At 43.0% G+C, this 20,896-nt stretch overlaps 1 protein-coding gene across 1 annotated transcript in view; it reads left to right on the top strand.

Annotated features, from left to right (window-relative positions):
• The first annotated feature begins 370 nt into the window (after nt 1-370).
• Nucleotides 371-20,896, top strand: part of LOC139374785 (DnaJ (Hsp40) homolog, subfamily C, member 24) — a 31,346-nt gene continuing 10,820 nt past the window's right edge. The window contains exons 1-2 of the mRNA XM_071115927.1: nt 371-814; nt 12,929-13,067. Coding sequence (XP_070972028.1) covers nt 707-814; nt 12,929-13,067 — 247 coding nt within the window. The 5' untranslated portion in view covers nt 371-706. The remainder of the gene's footprint in view (nt 815-12,928; nt 13,068-20,896) is intronic.

Raw genomic sequence — 20,896 nt, 5'->3', positions numbered from 1 at the left:
GAGACAAGCATTAACTTGCTAAGTGACACATATGTAAGATGTAAGATGTAAGATGGTAACGTGCTGGACGTTTCTTATCCCAGATGTGCTTAGTGCATGCCCTGCATTTAGCTAACGTTGGTTTCCATTGAGATCCTCTCATCCGCGTTCTTATGTCTGTATTGCAATATTTACTTCGTGTAGAAAAATATAATATCCCGTTCAATTACTGGTTCAATGGCTGAAACGGATGGTAATTAGTACTTGTACAGATATTGAACTTTTATGCATAATTCGTTTATGACAATAGGATCTATATTTATAATATAGCACATCATATTTTATCACTAAAGCACATGTTTCCGCGGGGGCTGTAAAAACTGATGCACATGCTTACACAGGGGCATCACGTGATACAGGCACGCGGCTGGAAAAGCAAAGTGCCAGACATTTGTGTAATGTGCTGGTTTCAGCTTGCTGTTGAACCTTTTTGGAATTACGATATATAATGCAGTTTAACAAACTAATATTTTGATGACATGTTTATAACGATAATGTTTGCTGACTGGTTAGCCTGCAACGAACACGTGGACATTGTTGTTGTTAGCCTTGTAGCTAGCTGTCATTCATAGGCGACGAAACGGTTAGATCGCACCTATTCTGGTAATGAAACTAAGTTACCTTGCTTGGCTCACAAATTGAATCAAAAGATGATTGTTTTCTCAACATGACAAGTGAACGTAGATCCCAGAAAGACTGGTATTCTATACTTGAATCCAGTCCATCGGATATGCTACAAGACCTCAAACAGAAGTACCAAAGACTGGCCTTAATGGTATGTGTAAACTCTGACGGTCTCCTGTGTCATGTCTTTTCAATTGTACTGATGAATTAACTGCTGTTAGGTTTATTTGCATCTTGATGAACCATGTCAAAAGAGGTCCCAATAATTGAGTGAGAGGCGGGGTGAGAAAGTATCTTGACATAACGTTACTGTTGGTCCGTTAGCACCTAGCATGTATTTCTAGAAAGTAATATATTTTATGAATATAAACACACCCTCTATCACACACATATTACCGACTGGGTGTTTATTTCTGGCCATGTGTGCAAATCAAGACTACATTAATCCACTGCGCTCCAGCTTTGGCATGAGTTCTGGGAGTGTCTTCAAGATAAGTCTTGTAGGTGTCTGGCAAGGTTAGTCTACTTATCATGCAAGCTTAGATTGTCGATGTGATTGATGACTGTATGATGAAGTATTAACTGCATCTTGCCCTTTGATATTAATCTGTACATTTTCTTTTAATCCTTGACAGAGTACAACATAAAAATGGATTTGTATAATCCAAAACCCATTTTAATTACAGAAATCACCTAGAAACTGTCAAATCAATCATACTCTAATCAATAAGCTATAACCCAAAAACTATTTTGGTGTTTTTTATCTAAAAATATTTTTGTCTGAAAATAGCTACACTGTTCTATAAACACAGGGCTTTGAGCAAGAGTTTGGTAGTTTTGGTAATTAGCAATGTTTATTAGCACACGGTAAGTAGGATACAGGCCTAGGCCACAGATATCACCATGAACTGATTACTGTGTATTATTTTGTCAGACTTTCTGGATTCAAGGTGCTGTAGGATTTCACATAAACCATGGGCTCTATGATTACCAATTGTAAAAACACACAAACCTCAAGCTACCATCAATGTCAACATTTCTTAAAATAATATTTGATAAATCCAATTGAACAAAACATCCTAGACTTTGCTGTTGGCATTCCCCTTCCCCCCTCAGTAATGCCCGCTCGTGTCTGGCCTCCCTCAGACATTAGGGGGCAGTAGTGTGATGATGGTGGCCTTTTGCTCTGCCACCAGCTCATCTGCTCTCCCATCTTCTGAATGCCTGCACAGCACACGCCTCAGCCTCGTGGTAGAAACAGACAAGTCTGATACAGCACAGAGAGGGAGAGAGAGATGATTCATGGTAAGAAGCGCCTAGTGCTCCAAATTGCCAGTGCTTTATATTGTGTTCCTGCCTCTAAGCTCCATTAGCCCCAGTAAATGAATATTTTACAATGCGTGCAAAGAGACATCAATTAAAGTACGTAACTCCACAGGAACGGAGGGTGGGCTATTTTATAAGAGCCGGGGCTTTTCATTGTGTTATGTATTTATGAAAAAACCCTGAGCTGCATGGGGACTCAGAAGTGGGGGGAGGAATTACAGCAAATGGGTTTATCTGCTGTAAAATGTAAAAATTCTGTCTGGCTGGAATTTTTACAGTAGATAAAAATGTTTAATTCTGATCTTCAAATTTTCTCAAATGTCATTAGCAAATAGTCACTCACCAGGCTATAGTCTCTTCAATGTATAAGTTTAGTTTTAAACATAAAGTTGTGAGAACTACTGTAGCAGCATGGACTAGTGGGTCTGGAGATGGAGGTGTAGGCTTTTTTCAAGCCTTACACCACGCCCAAACCGGATTTTGTCCCCCACATACCAAACGCGATCATGACACACAGGTTGAAATAACAAAACAAACTCTGAACCAATTAAATGAATTTGGGGACAGGTCGAAAAGCATTAAACATATGGTAATTTAGCTAGCTTGCAGTTGCTAGCTAATTTGTCCTATTTAGATAGATAGCTAGCTTGTTGTTGCTAGCTAATTTAACCTGGGATATACACGTTGAATTGTTATTTTACCTGAAAGGCACAAGGTGCCTTCCAGGCTTTTTCTTCTTTTGGACTTAAAATGGCGATTGGCAACTAACTTTTTAATAATAAGGTGTATTACCATAACTGACCTCAGTTCATCTTTCAATCACCCACGTGGGTATTACCAATGAGATGGCACGTGGGTATATGTTTCTAAAAGTCAATGAGGAGATGGGAGAGGCAGGACTTGCAGCGCGTTCTGCAACACAAATAGAATCAACTTCTATTTTTGCGCCTTGCAACGCAGACGCTCGCAATGATTTGAATAACATGTATGTGTACATTTATTTTGCAACACTCGTGTACGCGATGTGACCGGTGTGGTCAGCATGTTAGTTCCGCAGCCAGATACTTCACACCTGTAAGCTTCCAGCGCAGAGCACTGTCACAATCAGATCACAAAGGGGAGTTGGACATGCACACCCTCTGGGACTATATCACCACTGTGGAAACAAGCAGCTTCTCTAGGTTTGCTTTGATTTCCTTCAGGATTTGAGAGAGCCACAAAGCTGGTTCAATGGTGTGAGAAGGATTTTGTAATGTTTTTTAGAAAGAGAACAATATATTTTTCTGTCAGAATGTTGATTGAATCAGTTCCTCACCCCATCCATCAGATAGCCAGACCCATTTCTTGAGTACAGGCACCTGGTCACGTATATAGACTTGTCATTTGCATTGCGTGACCGCACTGAATGTTTTAGAAAATTAGCTTCCCCTCTGAACCTTCTGTTGAGTCTTTGTTCTTTTAAACCGTAACACTTTCATTTCTGAACAATACTTTTAAATAGGCTAGACAATAGAGGTTGGCACTGGTGTTACAGGTTTTGTTTTTTCCATTTATGTTTTGAGGTTGGACTATCAGCATGAATAGCAGTAGGGCACACCGATTTGTTGTCACCTCGTTAGTCAGTATGTGTTACACCTGTGCTGGCCCAGGTGACATTTACGAGTGGCTGGACCAGTGCTCCAGTTGTCTTGAGAGATCTAGAGGGTCAACACCTTTTAGTTGGCTCTCCCTATTTGATTTCTAGAAAAACATTCCTTTGTCTGATCTTCCCTGTTTTTTTGTTTTGCTCAACGTTTTTGTTTGCTTCCTGTCTTAAGTTTGATGTGGGTTTTTCTTTTGTTTGCCTCTTAGTGGGCAAATTTAGTGGCACTCATGGTGGGTGTCTTTTAGGTCCCAGTTGTTGTTGCTAGTCAACTGTCAGTGGACAGCCCCATGAGTGTCTCTCAGAACCCCTCCTAAAACCCAACATTTTGTTTTGTCAGTGACTCTTTGTTAATTCCTCCATATGTTTCTGCAACATTTCGTTTGGTTGTCTTTCAGGGGAATGTAACAAAATGGGGGCTCATCCAGGATCTATTTTCCCATGAGTATGTTAGTTGCTCTAATCACCTACTCTGAAGCTTTGCTCTGCCCACATATTGGACTGTTCAAAAGACACATTTGTGGTGGACTTTCTGTCACTGACATCCACCCTGAGCGGGTATAAGATTGGTGGAATCATTTTGAAAGTTGCATAAACACACAGCCTTGTATAAAAAAAAATTAAAAAGCCATGGACTTTAAGTTGGAAGAATTTGTGGAAAACCCTACCTGGGAGATGCTGGACACATGTAGGTGAAGGTGAATCTGCTCATCATTGCAAAGCATTATGACATCAAAGTGGCATCTGGCGATCCGAAAGCAGAGTCAATCGGTAGTTGGTCACTGCTCCTCAAGTGTTCTTGTGGGACAAGTTCAGAAAGGGTATGCTGCTTTATCTCTTGATCAGAGTTCAGATTATGACACTGTTAAAGTTGCTATCCTTCTGGCTTACGAGTTGGTCTCGGAGGCATACAGACAACAGTTCTGTAAATTACAAAAGACAGAATTACAAAATCATATGGAGTTTGCAAGAGAACAAGCATGTCTTTTTGATCAGTGTGGTTCTCAGGACAAGGACCTTGAGGACTTAGACACTCATCCTTCTCCAGTAGTTAAAACATTTCCTTCACAAAAGGGTTGCTAACTAGATTTGAGCACAATGATCTCTCTTGAGAAAGCTGCATTTCTTGCAGATGAGTTTGTGTTTACACACACAACTACCATCACAAACCAAGCCTACACAAAAAGCAATCCAGAGAATTCACCTACTGCAGATTTCAGTATTTTTCTACAGTGCCCAAAGATAAAGATTGGAGGGAAAAATAATAATTTTGTATCCGCCATTTTGACGTTTCTGCCGTGAGAAAGTACACATTGTCTCTGTGTCTTAAGTTGAGAGAGAAATAGCCCTTTATTCTTGTGGGAGAACTTCAGCCCATAAAGTCTCTGATTGGGACTGATGCATCTCCTAAACAAGGTTTTGGATCAGATGTGTATGAACCCTTTGTTTCAGACGGGTTTGTCTGTCTGCCTAGTGCCAGTGCTGTTAAGCAGCCGGTGACGATACAGCAAGACTGGGGCAGCCCTTCATTTTGGAGGGTATTTTGTCTTTTTCTGACACTTCAGCAACTGGTTACAGTGTTTTAGTACAAGGCGTGGAGATGTGTTGCATGAAAGTTCCTTTGTATAATGTGGAACTCGAGTCTGATCTTATTTCTGGTTTCGTTGCAGTGAAGCTTAGCCTACCGGTGAAGGTGGTCTCATTTATTTTTTTCCGGAAACAATTTGGCTGGAGGGAAGGTCGTTCCGTTACACGTGCTATGCGTAAAAAAAGGGAGCAAGTCTAGTGTTGAGGATGTCAGCAATCCCACCATGGTCGATCTGTCTGAGACGTTTATGGGTGATCCTGATTTCCCCTGACCTCTCCTTTGAAAAGCGAGTTTGTAGGACCGCTGAAGGAAGGGAGGGTCCCTACAGTTGACACTTCCATGTCTAGGATTGTGCAACAGTAAATATGTTTCCCTCTCCCCTCTTATTGCTGAGATATGTCCAGAGGAGGAGTTTGATTACGTTTGTGTGGGTTACTTTGACAGGTGGTGTTCTAATGAGGAAATGGCGTTCTCGTTCCACTTCTGGGCAGGACAATTGGCCCAGTGTATCTCAAATTGTCATTCCAGTTGCACTTTGACAAGAGATACTGATGCTGGCTCACGATGGTTGTATGGCAGGCTATCTTGGAGTAAACTAGATGTGACCGTATCTTGCGTAACTTCTTCTGACCTGATCTGAAACAGGACGTTGTGGCTTACTGTAAATCCTGTCTCATTTGCCAGCGGACAGGTAAAGCAAACCAAGCTGTACCGGTTGCACCTTTGCAGCCTCTTCCTGCTTTGACAAACCTTTCAGCAGGGTTCTGGTGGACTGTGTTGGTCCTTTGCCCAAAGCAAAGAGTGGTCATCAGTATCTTTTGACCATCATGTGCGCTGCCACTCGTTTCCCCGAGGCCAATCCACTAAGTTACGACGGATATTACAATCCCGTTGAAATCAAACATGTCCGTCCGTGGTAAGGACATCTTGGTTGCTGATTTGTATTTTCAAGTGTGGGCACTTAATGTTTTGTGTTTAGCCTGTGTGTAGCCCTGGCACACATTTTATTTTGATGTACAGTGCCTTGCGAAAGTATTTGGCCCCCTTGACCTTTTGCCACATTTCAGGCTTCAAACATAAAGATATAAAACTGTATTTTTTTGTGAAGAATCAACAACAAGTGGGACACAATCATGAAGTGGAACGACATTTATTGGATATTTCAAACTTTTTAACAAAAACTGAAAAATTGGTCGTGCAAAATTATTCAGCCCCTTTACTTTCAGTGCAGCAAACTCTCTCCAGAAGTTCAGTGAGGATCTCTGAATGATCCAATGTTGACCTAAATGACTAATGATGATAAATACAATCCACCTGTGTGTAATCAAGTCTCCGTATAAATGCACCTGCACTGTGATAGTCTCAGAGGTCCGTTAAAAGCGCAGAGAGCATCATGAAGAACAAGGAACACACCAGGCAGGTCCGAGATACTGTTGTGAAGAAGTTTAAAGCCGGATTTGGATACAAAAATATTTCCCAAGCTTTAAACATCCCAAGGAGCACTGTGCAAGCGATAATATTGAAATGGAAGGAGTATCAGACCACTGCAAATCTACCAAGACCTGGCCGTCCCTCTAAACTTTCAGCTCATACAAGGAGAAGACTGATCAGAGATGCAGCCAAGAGGCCCATGATCACTCTGGATGAACTGCATAGATCTACAGCTGAGGTGGAAGACTCTGTCCAAAGGACAACAATCAGTCGTATATTGCACAAATCTGGCCTTTATGGAAGAGTGGCAAGAAGAAAGCCATTTCTTAAAGATATCCATAAAAAGTGTCGTTTAAAGTTTGCCACAAGCCACCTGGGAGACACACCAAACATGTGGAAGAAGGTGCTCTGGTCAGATGAAACCAAAATTGAACTTTTTGGCAACAATGCAAAACGTTATGTTTGGCGTAAAAGCAACACAGCTGAACACACCATCCCCACTGTCAAACATGGTGGTGGCAGCATCATGGTTTGGGCCTGCTTTTCTTCAGCAGGGACAGGGAAGATGGTTAAAATTGATGGGAAGATGGATGGAGCCAAATACAGGACCATTCTGGAAGAAAACCTGATGGAGTCTGCAAAAGACCTGAGACTGGGACGGAGATTTGTCTTCCAACAAGACAATGATCCAAAACATAAAGCAAAATCTACAATGGAATGGTTCAAAAATAAACATATCCAGGTGTTAGAATGGCCAAGTCAAAGTCCAGACCTGAATCCAATCGAGAATCTGTGGAAAGAACTGAAAACTGCTGTTCACAAATGCTCTCCATCCAACCTCACTGAGCTCGAGCTGTTTTGCAAGGAGGAATGGGAAAAAATTTCAGTCTCTCGATGTGCAAAACTGATAGAGACATACCCCAAGCGACTTACAGCTGTAATCGCAGCAAAAGGTGGCGCCAAAAAGTATTAACTTAAGGGGGCTGAATAATTTTGCACTCCCAATTTTTCCGTTTTTGATTTGTTAAAAAAGTTTGAAATATCCAATAAATGTCGTTCCACTTCATGATTGTGTCCCACTTGTTGTTGATTTTTCACAAAAAAATACAGTTTTATATCTTTATGTTTGAAGCCTGAAATGTGGCAAAAGGTCGCAAAGTTCAAGGGGGCCGAATACTTTCGCAAGGCACTGTGTTTTTCATTTTGGAGATCTTTTTGTTTGGGCTCATTCCAAGGGGACGAGTTAAAGAAACATACATGAGTTTTAGGCAAGTATGTCTCCCCCCCCCCCAAAAAAAAGTATAAAATCTAATTAAGAAAATATTGTCCAAAAAAAGTGGGTGTATATCTACATATAAAATGTTTATATTGGAGGAGGTGACACATTTTAGTTGTGAAATGGAAGTTGTTTTCTGTTGGTGAGAACTTATCCAACAAAAATATAGGATATATTTGTTGTCTTAAGGGGGAATGTGTCGCAGGTTTAGCTTTTCCCATTTTATGTTTTGAGGTTGGACTTTTAGCACGTATAGCATGGTAGTACGTAGGGCGCACGGATTGGTATCAAATCAAATTTATTTATATAGCACTTCTTACATCAGCTGATATCTCAAAGTGCTGTACAGAAACCCAGCCTAAAACCCCAAACCGCAAGCAATGCAGGTGTAGAAGCATGTTAGTCAATATGTGTTACACCTGTGCTGGCTTGTCCATCTCGTTAGTCGGAAGGTGTTTAAGATTGGCTGGCCCTGTGCTCCAGGTGTCTTGAGAGATGTGTGAATGCTGTCCCCTCAGTCATAAAACAAAATTCTGCTTCGGAGTTCAGTGCAAATTGCTGTTAATGATTCAATCAGGAAGTAAATGTTTGGCTTGTTGTAAAGCTGCTATTTTTCTCATCCTATTCAGATTGTCCTTTTACAAAGTGAAAACAACACTGTGTAGTGTAATATTTGATAATGCCTCAATGCGTTGTAAGGAAATGTCGTGGTTTGACTCCACGGGTGTGTGTGTTTTAGGTAGTGAGTTGTGATTGTACACTGAACAAAAATATAAATTAGGCCCTAATCTATGGATTCCCATGACTGGGAATACAGATATGCATCTGGTGGTCACAGATTCCTTAAAATAAAGTTAAGGGTGTGGATCAGAAAACCAGTCAGTATCTGGTGTGGCCACCATTTATTTGCCTCATGCAGCGTGAAACATCTTGATTGTGCAATGTTGCCTCAATGGCTGTGCGAAGTTGTTGGATATTGGCGTGAACTGGAACAAGATGTCCTCCAAAGCATCCCAAACATGCTCAATGGTTGACATGTCTGAGTTGGTAGGCCATGGATGGACTGGGACATTTTTAGCTTCCAGGAATTGTGTACAGATCTTTGCGACATGGGGCTGTGCATTATCATGCTGGAACATGAGGTGATTGTTCCAGATGAATGGCATGACAATGGGCCTCAGGATCTTGTCATGATATCTCTGTGCATTCAAATTGCCATCAATTTAAAATGCAATTGTGTTCATTGTCTGTAGCTTATGCCTGCCCATACAATAATCCCACCGCCACCATGGGGCACTCTGTTCACAACGTTGACAGCAAACCGCTCACCAACACGACGCCATACACACTGTCTGCCACCTGCCCGATACAGATAAAACTGGGATTCATCCGTGAAAAGCCCACTTCTCCAGCGTGCCAGTGGCAATGTAACATCTTCTTTATAACAGTAAGATAATGTCTCAATGTGTTTGTGTCCATATGACCGATTTTCTGTTCGACCAAACTGCAAATGGAGAGTTAAATCCTCTCTTGACAAGCAGTTTTATCAACTTTGTTGGAGTGAGAGGTGGGGAGGGGCCTGGTCTGTGTAAACAATAGAGGAAGAGGCGAAACAAAGTTTCACTCTCGCTAAGATCTGTCCAAAATAAGGCCAATGCATTTCTATGTGCTTATTTTGGACCTCAGCTTGTCGCCTGCCTTCCCAACTCCCATTGTTAGGGCGGAGGCGTGCATTTCGTCATTATTTACAGATCTCTGGTGTAAATGGGAAGTCGCACAGAGGAGCGAAGGAGACAAGACAAAAATACAACCCGAGAACAAGCGGACATAAACGCTCATAAAAAAACGGAAAATAACACAACGTCACAACAGGCATTTGTAATTAATTCCATATTTCGCCCAGCCCTACTTCATTATATTCTCTGGTAACCACTCTGGTGGACATTCCTGCAGTCAGCATGCCGATTGCATGCTCCCTCAACTTGAGACATCTGTGGCATTGTGTTGTATGACAAAACTGCACATTTTAGAGTGTCCTTTTATTGTCCCCAGCACAAGGTTGTTACATTACAGTTACAGATTAAAGACCAAGTTCAAAATCTTAGCTTGGACATTGGAGGAAAGAATACATGTTTGGCAGACTGAGTCAACTCTATTAAAGAAGCTGAAAGAACTAAAACGCACAAGGGTGATATATATAATATATATAATATATATATTAAATAAATGGGAATAAGTTAGATCATGGAAACTATTGGCTTGTTTAAGTCCTGTGTATTTTAGCGAAGGTCATGGAAAATATTGTGCGAGCAGATTGACAGTTATATTTCCTTACATAACATACTATACAAGCCTCAATCTGGCTTTAGTAAATCTCATTCCACCAACACTTGCCTACTATATCTAACTGACCACACCGGGAAGGAAGTAGATGGATGAAAATGTTATGTTAGATCTCCAAAAGATGTTTGGTACAGTGGATCATGAGATTCTGTTAATCAAACTAAGAGCCATGGGCTTTAACAACTTAGCCGTAAAATGGGTTAGCGCTTATCTGCAAGGAAGAAAACACATGGTGGGTGTGGATGGGACCCTGTCTAAACCCAAAATCTTGAACTGTTTGGTACCCCAAGGGAGTGTGCTGGGTCCACTTTTCTTTCTGTTGTACAGGCAGATTTCAGATCATTTATATACATGTGACCTTTTCCTTTATGCAGATGATTCTGCACTGTTGGTTTCTTACAAAGACAAAACTGTGGTTGAGGAGGCCCTCGGTGCTGAACTTCTGAATGTCAGTAAACGGTATATGACAACAAGCTGTCACTTCACCTTGGAAAAACAGTCCATCTTGCTTGGGTCCAAAGTCAAACTGAGTGAATCACTGGATTTTAAGGTGGTAGTATTTGAATTAGTAGTCACAGCAAAAGAGTCTGTGAATTATCATGCGTGCTAGATAACTTTTTGTGCCATGCTCTCCCCTGTCAGATGATTATATCCAAAGTGAACCATAAAATGTCGTTTCTGGCAAGAACCTCCAAATATCTGGATAAGAATGCAACATGGTGGCATTGGTAGGGGCTCTTGTTCTGTGCCATTTGGACTATGGGTGCTCTTCCTGGTACAATAGTGCTTCCAAGATAATTAAAAATAAATTGCAGACATCTCAGAACAAATTTGCCAGGATTTTTCTTAAACTTCCAGGACATACTCATCTTGACCATTCCTGCTTTGAAAGCCTTAGATGGCTCAAAGTGGAGGAGAGAGTCTCTCAGATGAAATTGTGTCTGGTACATCAGATTGTCCACAGTCTGGTCCCCAGGTACTTATATAACTACTTTAACTCGGTCCGGGATAACCAGAACTATTCCACTAGAAAGCGTGAAACTGATGTTGTTCCTTTTAGATGTAATAGTGGTATGGGAAGATAACTTTTTCCGTACTCAGCTGCCATTCTTTAGAATAGTCTTCCAAGGAATTTGAAATGTATACATTCAATGGGTAGTTTCACATTCTCAATGAAAAAATTGCTATATATTTGCATGTTTCAAGTGAGTCATAAGATTATAGTTCAGTACGTGGCTGAGAAGAAAATACCCGGGATAGCATGTAGTCTGCCTATTGTCTATCATATTGACTTGTTTTATATGTTAGGTACATCTCCCTTGTCTCACATACCCCTATCAATTGTTGTTTATTAGTAAATTCAACTGTACTAATTAGCTAATTTTATGAAACAAACAGCAATTTTGTGTGTCATTGTGTGTTGCCATTGCAGTTCCTAACCTTGCTGCATTCCCCTCTTCCACCTCCAAAAGGACCACAATGAAAATAAGCCGTTAAGCTTTATTGTGTTATCCTTGATGATCTTTCTTAAATTATATGTGGAGGCGTACATTATGTATGTATTTTTAAATTGTTTGCCAGCCTTCCAGTTACTTAAAATGTAAAGTATATTTGCGGTGGACATTAATTTGCCTAGCTGAGACCTTTGGTCATTGTAGTTCAGTATCACCCCATGTATCATTACCCGTTCTTGAAGAGGTTCCGTTTCTGAACTACAGTGACCATACAAGAACACACACACACGCAATGGTCTGCTTGCCAGTGCCAGATTATCATCATCATTCATGTGAATGCTGCTAGGATAGATCTAAGTTTTCTAAAAGCCCCTCCACCACCACCTCCCTCCTCTCCCATAGGCGGATCAGGAGCCCATGATCCATCCTCCTGCGACCCTCACTAATCGGTGGCTGAAGCCTGGACTGCATAGACCTGCAGGAGGAAATTAGAGCTGTTCCATGTGCCAGGAAACACAGACAGGGCCGTCAGTATCCACTAGAGAACAGGGACATACCTCAGGGCCAGTGTGAGCATTACATGAGGAGATCCTTCAATATTGATATTAATCAACGGATGACATCATGCGGATATTGCTATAGCCCCTCCTCCCCCCTAACAAAACAACAACAAAACGCAAAAGAGAGCATGGGTGGTATCGCTACTGTATTTGGCCAGAGGTGTCGTGGGATGGCCAATGCTCTTCTCCAGCTCTTTGCCCAAAGCTGTCTGGGCTAACGGTTCTGTCCTCTGATGTCTCAATCTAGTTGTGTTTGCATTACTGTACTCCGCCTCCTCTGGTAAATTGTCCAGAAGAAGAGCATTGGTCCATCAGCAAATTACCCAGAAAAAGCTGACAGTTCAGGTTCTGACAGGATTTTTTTTCACTGGCAAATTGTCACCGACTACTATGGTTTAATTAACCTAGCTTCTGTCTAGTGTGTCTGAGCCATCCCCACATCTCTCCCCTCCCACATCTCTCCCCTCCCACATCTCTCCCCTCCCACATCTCTCCTCTCTCTACCATCTTAAACAAAGTACTGGTTCAAGGGAGTGATGGCTGCTGTTATTTTGGTCATTGTTTCTGTTGTGATGGCTGTTGTCAGTCTTGTCATTGTGGCTGTCTCTAACCTGTGTTTCTCCTGTCCCCTGTACTGGCTGACAGTATCACCCTGACAAGCAGGGCCCAGATGTGACTGTGACTGAGGCAGAGGAGCACTTACACAGGTTCATTGAGGTCGATCAGGCTTGGAAGGTTCTGAGCAACCAGGAGACCAAGAGAGCCTACGATCTGCAGTTGCGTGGTAAGTCGTCCTCCTTCCATAGTTAAGAGGAGTCTCTCAGAGGAACACTACAATCCGGCTCCGTTAAGAAACATTCACTCTCCCATAATGTACATTACATCTACACTAGAACATTGTACTCCCACTCTCTGATGCTCTTTCAGCCACCATCTCATCCCTCTCACTCTTTTTTTTAATAGCTCTCCTGTGATTCATTTGAACATGAAACATGATTTTTCATTTCATTACACGTTTGGAATTTTATGGTTTTATTTATTCTTACTGGTTGGTTCATGCTCAATTAAATTCCATAGCAATTCCCCTTGGGACCATCCCTTGCTTAATATTGAGTGATAAACAGTGACGCTGTGTGAAGTCACTAAGGCCACATATAACTAGTGGGCCTATTTTGTCTGAAAAGGTCACACTAAATGAGGCATGAACCAATACAGTTTGCATAACTTAAATTCTATTTCCAAGATTTCCTTGAAACTTTAAAAGTCAGAAGCAATAATAGTCTCTACTACCAACCCATTAAAAACAACTGGCCTGTTTTACGAAGTTTGTTCATCTGAATGTTTCTCACTTATCTGGGTGCACAAGAAAGGGCAGAGAGCTTGTTTTGCAAAGACCCTCCTATTCACCCACCCACACAGCCAATACATGAATAAAACAAGCAAGAGATTGTGTCGGGCTCCTGACAATGGTTGTTTTCTGCCATCTCTGTCCCTCATAAAATGCTCCTTGGAGGGGAGGAGAGGAGGGGGGAAACGTAGGTCAGGCCTTTTACACATGGCCTAGCTTTACATGAAGTGATATGCTCCCCCGTGATCCCAGGAAAGAGGTTCCCCTAGCTAGCTCTCCATTAGGACCTTCAACAACTCTACATTCAGTATGTGTGTGTGTGTGTGTGTGTGTGTGTGCACCATTAGCAGGGGAGAGCTCTCATCACCTTTGGGGGCAAACACTCAGCCAGCCAGCCAGCCACAGCACAGTGCCACTCTATAAGGCAACACATTCTAGCCATAGCATTGACATATAGAGTGTCTGTAATAGAAAGAAACCCCTCTCTGGCCCTCATAGATGGTATTGACTTTGTCTATCATTGTATGCTGCCTTACAATAACCAAACTTTAAAGATTCCTGCCGTAAACACCCTTTTTAACCGCTTTTTAAATCATTATTTTTTCACTCATCCTCTGAATATCTGACATTTAGATCTCCATGGACAGTTATCCATTATGACCTAACAATGAGTAAAAAATAAGTGAAGGTTGTGTTTTCATTTAACAATCATTTTTATTTCTAGCATGAATACTTTGTATCCAACACACCTTTTTTATAACACAGACAAATCAGAGTTTCTCTGTTGAATGTGAAATCTGGGCATTCTTTGTTGGCTGGTCTGTAGGAATATTGGATGTACCTCATTGCTGGTTGCAGGGTGATTGTTGTAAGCATAGCAGAGGTGTAAAGTACTTAAGTAAAAATTATTTTAAGTACTACTTAAGTAGTTTTTGGGGTTATCTGTACTTTACTATTTATATTTTTGACAACTTTTACTTCACTACATTCCTAAAGAAAATAATGTACTTTTTACTCCATATGTTTTCCCAGCACCCAAAAGTACTTGTTACATTTTGAATGCTTAGTGAGACAGGAAAATGGTCCAATTCACACTTATCAGGAGAACATCCCTGGTCATCCCTACTGCCTCTGATCTGGTGGACTCACTAAACACAAATGCTTTGTTTGTAAATTATGTCTTGAGAATTGAAGTGTGACCCTGACTATCTTTAAATTAAAATAAAAGAGATTGTCGCTGTCTGGTTTGCTTAATATAAGGAATTTTGAAATGATTTATACTTTGAGACTTAAGTATATTTTAGCAATTACATTTACCTTTAATACTTAAGTATTTTTAGAAAATACGCAAGTACAGTGCCTTGCGAAAGTATTCGGCCCCCTTGAACTTTGCGACCTTTTGCCACATTTCAGGCTTCAAACATAAAGATATAAAACTGTTTTTTTTGTGGAGAATCAACAACAAGTGGGACACAATCATGAAGTGGAACGACATTTATTGGATATTTCAAACTTTTTTTACAAATCAAAAACTGAAAAATTGGGCGTGCAAAATTATTCAGCCCCTTTACTTTCAGTGCAGCAAACTCTCTCCAGAGGTTCAGTGAGGATCTCTGAATGATCCAATGTTGACCTAAATGACTAATGATGATAAATACAATCCACCTGTGTGTAATCAAGTCTCCGTATAAATGCACCTGCACTGTGATAGTCTCAGAGGTCCGTCAAAAGCGCAGAGAGCATCATGAAGAACAAGGAACACACCAGGCAGGTCCGAGATACTGTTGTGAAGAAGTTTAAAGCCGGATTTGGATACAAAAATATTTCCCAAGCTTTAAACATCCCAAGGAGCACTGTGCAAGCGATAATATTGAAATGGAAGGAGTATCAGACCACTGCAAATCTACCAAGACCTGGCCGTCCCTCTAAACTTTCAGCTCATACAAGGAGAAGACTGATCAGAGATGCAGCCAAGAGGCCCATGATCACTCTGGATGAACTGTAGAGATCTACAGCTGGGGTGGGAGACTCTGTCCATAGGACAACAATCAGTCGTATATTGCACAAATCCGGCCTTTATGGAAGAGTGGCAAGAAGAAAGCCATTTCTTAAAGATATCCATAAAAAGTGTCGTTTAAAGTTTGCCACAAGCCACCTGGGAGACACACCAAACATGTGGAAGAAGGTGCTCTGGTCAGATGAAACCAAAATTGAACTTTTTGGCAACAATGCAAAATGTTATGTTTGGCGTAAAAGCAACACAGCTCATCACCCTGAACACAACATCCCCACTGTCAAACATGGTGGTGGCAGCATCATGGTTTGGGCCTGCTTTTCTTCAGCAGGGACAGGGAAGATGGTTAAAATTTATGGGAAGATGGATGGAGCCAAATACAGGACCATTCTGGAAGAAAACCTGATGGAGTCTGCAAAAGACCTGAGACTGGGACGGAGATTTGTCTTCCAACAAGACAATGATCCAAAACATAAAGCAAAATCTACAATGGAATGGTTCAAAAATAAACATCCAGGTGTTAGAATGGTGTTAGTGTTCAAATACTGGAGAGTTGAGACCAAATCACGGACGCTGGACAGAGTGGATTTCAGTTGTAACAAAAGACAGTTTTAATGAGTCAGAGATATCTTGTCCCGCAGTTTTACGTGCACGGACCTAGTTCACATAACTCGGCAAGGAGCCAGGTGAAAAAGAGGCCTATACAATGGTTACACACATTTTTATACATAGAATAAAGTAGGTGGAGTCTTGTCGTTTCGGTCTTCTTGACTGGTCGGAGGGTTGGAGGCGGGCCTTGCTCTAGCCAGAGCGGGCCCCATTGGTGCACAGCAAAAGTTCTTTGCTCTTGGGACCGGCCAGTTAGAGGGAGATGAGATGTGTGTTTATATAAGGAAGAGGGGGTCAGTCTTCTGGCTGGGTGTATGTGTTCTTACGACGGAATGTCTTTGTTTATATGAGCTATGTGTATGAATATTTATATAACAAATCCCCCTCTTCACATCTATTAGACGTGAAAACTATAGCAGAAAGGTGGCGGTTGCAATCGTGGGTATACATAAGGTGGTGCTCCTAACCTTGTCTGATTTGCATGGTGGGTCTGTAGGTGTAGTGCTACGTTTGGGACGGGAGTGATTGGAGGGAGTGATATCAGGAAAGGAGTTAGGGACATGTGTAGGGGTTGGTGTATGTGATGTGGCAGGGTGAAATAGTTGTTCAATTAACCATGTGAAAGTCCTAGGGTTACTCCAAATATCAGTATGAATATCACAAATAAGGGACCAGATATCCCCAGCCTCACCCAGAGAGGGAGAAATTTCCCTCTAACTGGGCGAGGTTCCCTTCTCAGGGGAGGCGGAGTTTGATGCCGCATCACCTGAGGAAGGAGTGTCTTCATTTGGAATCGAATTTAGGCCGCTCAAATCAGCTCTGACTTCAGTCAGTGTTCTAGAAGGAATTGGGGCTGGGGTGCAATGTGTAAGGCGGTGTCAAGGTGTGCCTGATTTACCTTTGACCTGGACTGAGTGTGAAGTAACCTCCTTCACTTCGTACGGTCCAGTCCACCTGGGTTCCAGCCACTTTCTCTTGTGGACTGTAACCCTCACCCCGTCACCAACCTTTACCTTCAGTAGTGTCGTGTCCCCCGGCAGCTCCCCCTCCTGGACCTTGTGAACCTGGGTAGAGAGTGCTGCAGAGAGAACCGTCAGTTTTTTCACATAATTAGACATTACAATTTGTTGTACATCAAGGGCGGGCATATGACCTCCCTCCCTTGGTGGACCATGCATGACTCTACCAGTCATTATCCCAAAGCTATCTTAGCTTTTGGTTTGACGTTCCACCAGATTTTGGGATTGGGGCCTGTACACAGATCCAAATCTGTGGGTTATGCCAAATCTTTCTTCCACCTGTCTCAGGTGTTTGTTAAATGTGAGCCATTTGTCAAATTTGATTTGTCTTGGGATGCCATACCTGGGTATTAGTTTGGTTTGTAGCCACTTAAAGACTGACCTAGCATCCTCCCCTTTTGTTATTATTGCCTCTACCCATTTGGAGAACCTATCTACTATGACTAGGAGATAGAGTTTGCCTTTAGATAAATTTTCGGGGCCCATGTCGGTGTAGTCTATACTAATATCCTGAAAACATGCATTAGGTATTACGTATGAGCCCATTGGTGTTTGATATGGTTTCTTTGGGTTGTGTCTGTCACAACCATTGCATTCGTCACAAAATAAATCATCGTCATAAAATAAGTCAGTCATATTTTTTATGTGAGGGTGCCACCAGATGTGCGAGGCCTTTTTGGAGGGTCTTTAGTTTGCCTTCGTGTGTGGGGCCATGTGTTTCTCATAAAAGTTCTGGGTCCATCAGTGTGGCCTGCTTCATGGGCATGGGCTGAGTCTGTATAGATATTCAGTCTTTCCTTTTCCTCTGATGAGGACCTGCGTCAATCCGATGATTTCAGCTAATTTGGCCGATGCTGGTTGAGGGATGATGGCTGATTGAAGGGTGACATCACGAGGTGAGCTGTTTTTTTTCAATAGCTTTTGCTACTGCAGCAACGTATCTGGAGCATGTTGACTGTCCTACCTCAATGTGGTCAAGTTTGAAGAGTAGTACATCAAGACCCTTCTCTCCCCCTCTTGTTTCTGGAATAGGACGGATGAGGTGAATCCTTCCCTTCCAGAAACATCCAAATGGAACTTGTTCTTGTAGTCAGGTGCAGTCAGAGCTGCTGCCGCTGATAGATCCGTTTTCAGGAGTGCTATGGCTGTTGATGCTTCAGCCGTCCAGGCCAGGGGTGCATGGAGGTTCCTTGATCGTAGGATGACCGGTGCTGCCACCCCCTCTGGGCCACACCCAATGGTACAACACCTGATAGGTGGGGTCAGGTGCATCATGTCTTCGTCCCAGTCTGCAGTGTAGAGGCAGTCATCAGTTTCTGTTGCATTGAGTGTGCAATGGATCTCAGCTTGGGGAGTCTTATATGGGTGCAGAGTGTAGATTTGAGCTTTCAGTTGGTTGAACTTAAACTGGATGTGAGGGGTGGCAGGCCCTGTGGGTAGGCATTTTAGCCAGTACACTTCTTGGGCTTCAGACAGTGTGGTCATCGGCAGGAGTGGCATCCTCATCATTCTTACTGGGTGATCAGGTGTTGAAGTGGGAGGGTTGGTTGTAATCTTGCTGCTCCTGCTGCATGTGGCTAGATTCTGGGTGGTTGTATGCTGGCTGTTGCTGATGCATGGGTGTGGGTCCTGGTTGCTGATGTTGCAGAGGTGGGTTTCCCCCACTTCCTCTTGCTCTCCATTGCTGTTGCTGCGGGGAGAGTGGTTTCATGCAATCTCTGGCAAAATGACCGGTAATTCCGCAGTTAAAACACTGGTAGTTTCCCCCTCTGTGTTGTCCAGTGTAGGGACCCCGTCGAGCCCATACTGGGTGTTGTTGTTGCAGGATATACTGCTGTGGGGGAGGGTATTGGGGTGGTGGGGCTGCCTGCTGTTGGATCATCTGAGAGACAGTCTGTGCCACGATTTGGGAGATGTCTGTTTTGGTTCCCGGCTCCTTCGTTTCTTCCGCCACCATCTGTTTCTTAGGTTTTTCTCCTTGTTGTGCTTCCTTCAATTGGAGTTTCAGGAGTTGTACCTGGAGGGACTGCACCTGGCTCTCAGCACCCCCTCTTTCCTTGTTGTGCTGGGTCACATGGTGGTGCACATGAGTGTTGAATTGGGTCAGAGGAAGTGCAAACAACCCTACCGTTCCTCTGAGTTTGGTTTTAACATCTCCGGGACACCCGTTGACCACCATTTCCTTCCACATGCTGAGTGTGGTATCAGTGTGATCGAATGGTTCTTCGTGGACCGATCTCCATGTGGTCTTAGCCCTGTCCAGGTATGCTGCAGGTTGCTCACCTGGGTTGATTGTAAAGGAGGATAAGGTGGCATGGTTTCTTTCTGTAGGGTATGCTCTCCGTAGAACTTCCCATAATCTGGTACGGAAGTGGTCTATGGGCAGTGTTGGGGCCCGCCATCCAAGGTCAGCTGCTGTCATGAGGGCCTCCATGGTTCCGTGGTCGGTGGCTCTTGCTAGAAGTGCTTTCATGTCTCCTAGGCAGAGTTGCAGGCCTGACGTAAGTGTCTGCAGTTGAAGTAGCCACGCTGAAGCTCCTCCATGTAGGCTAGGCATCTGTCCCATCAGTGTTGTTAAATCAGTCATTTTCCAGGGCTGGTACTCCACAGTGTGTGCATCACCTGGTGTCGGTCGCAGGGGGTACTGTCCTGCCATCTCCTGCTCTCGCTCTCTTCTATCAGCAATTCTGGAGGACCGACGGAGTGTTTCGGACCCCATTGATTCGGTAACTTTGGTTACTGTTCCTCTCATTATGCCTTCCACACGGTAGGCTCCCTCTCTGTTGTTATCTTGGTTAGCTATTAGCTCCCTGAGTTCCTTAGCTCGAGCTATTGATGATTTCAGCAGCTCCTGCATCTTAGTCATGTTTGGAGCTCCCATCGGAGCTGGGGTGAGCACCATGTAAATTTCTTCTTCGTTTTCGATATCCATGTTCTGATGACAGTCCTCCCTATCCGTCTGATAGAAGTGGTTTGAATCTAATCTTGTTTGTAAGTGTCCTCTGGTTTCAGAGGTGAGAGAGTTCACAGAGGAGCATTGCGGCCTCCGTTCCTGGGGGAGGTCTCCTGCTCCTGGAATCCCAGTTTCGAACTGTTCACATACCATATGGCCAGCCGTTATCCCCAGGGTAATTTCCCCTTTTAACTCCCCTTGGTCTATTCTCAGAACTGGAGCCTGTATTGTGGGAGGTGCCCTGGGTAGGAATGGGTTGTGTGACGGGCTCCGGTGATTTTGTCCCTTTGAGTATGGCTGGGGCTGAACTGCCTCCATTGTCAATTGTGGATATAGTGAGGGAGAAACGGCCACAGGGGGAGCCGTGGGCAAGTTCTCAGGCGGAGCTTTAACATCCCCCGACGCCACAATAGCCACGCCCATCATGTCTGGTGTGTTTTTGGGCAGCACCCTCCTACTCTCCTGTATGGCCCATGTACCTATCTTGAGCTCCCCCTCTGCTCTCTCTCTCTCTCTTGTACCTACTTTTTTGAACCTGTGTATGTTGTTTCTCTCCGCCTCACTCGCTTTTGCATGCTCTACTGCGTCCTCTAATTCTGTCTGCATATCTTGGAGTTTCCCCCCTGTAGGTGGTCCTCCGCTAAAATAACCTGCTTGTGTCCATCTTATC

This window comes from Oncorhynchus clarkii, chromosome 2 (assembly GCF_045791955.1).
Source record: "Oncorhynchus clarkii lewisi isolate Uvic-CL-2024 chromosome 2, UVic_Ocla_1.0, whole genome shotgun sequence".
NCBI lineage: Eukaryota > Metazoa > Chordata > Actinopteri > Salmoniformes > Salmonidae > Oncorhynchus > Oncorhynchus clarkii.
Note: the sequence above shows the minus strand (reverse complement) of the source record. Positions and strands in the feature narration are given on the sequence as shown.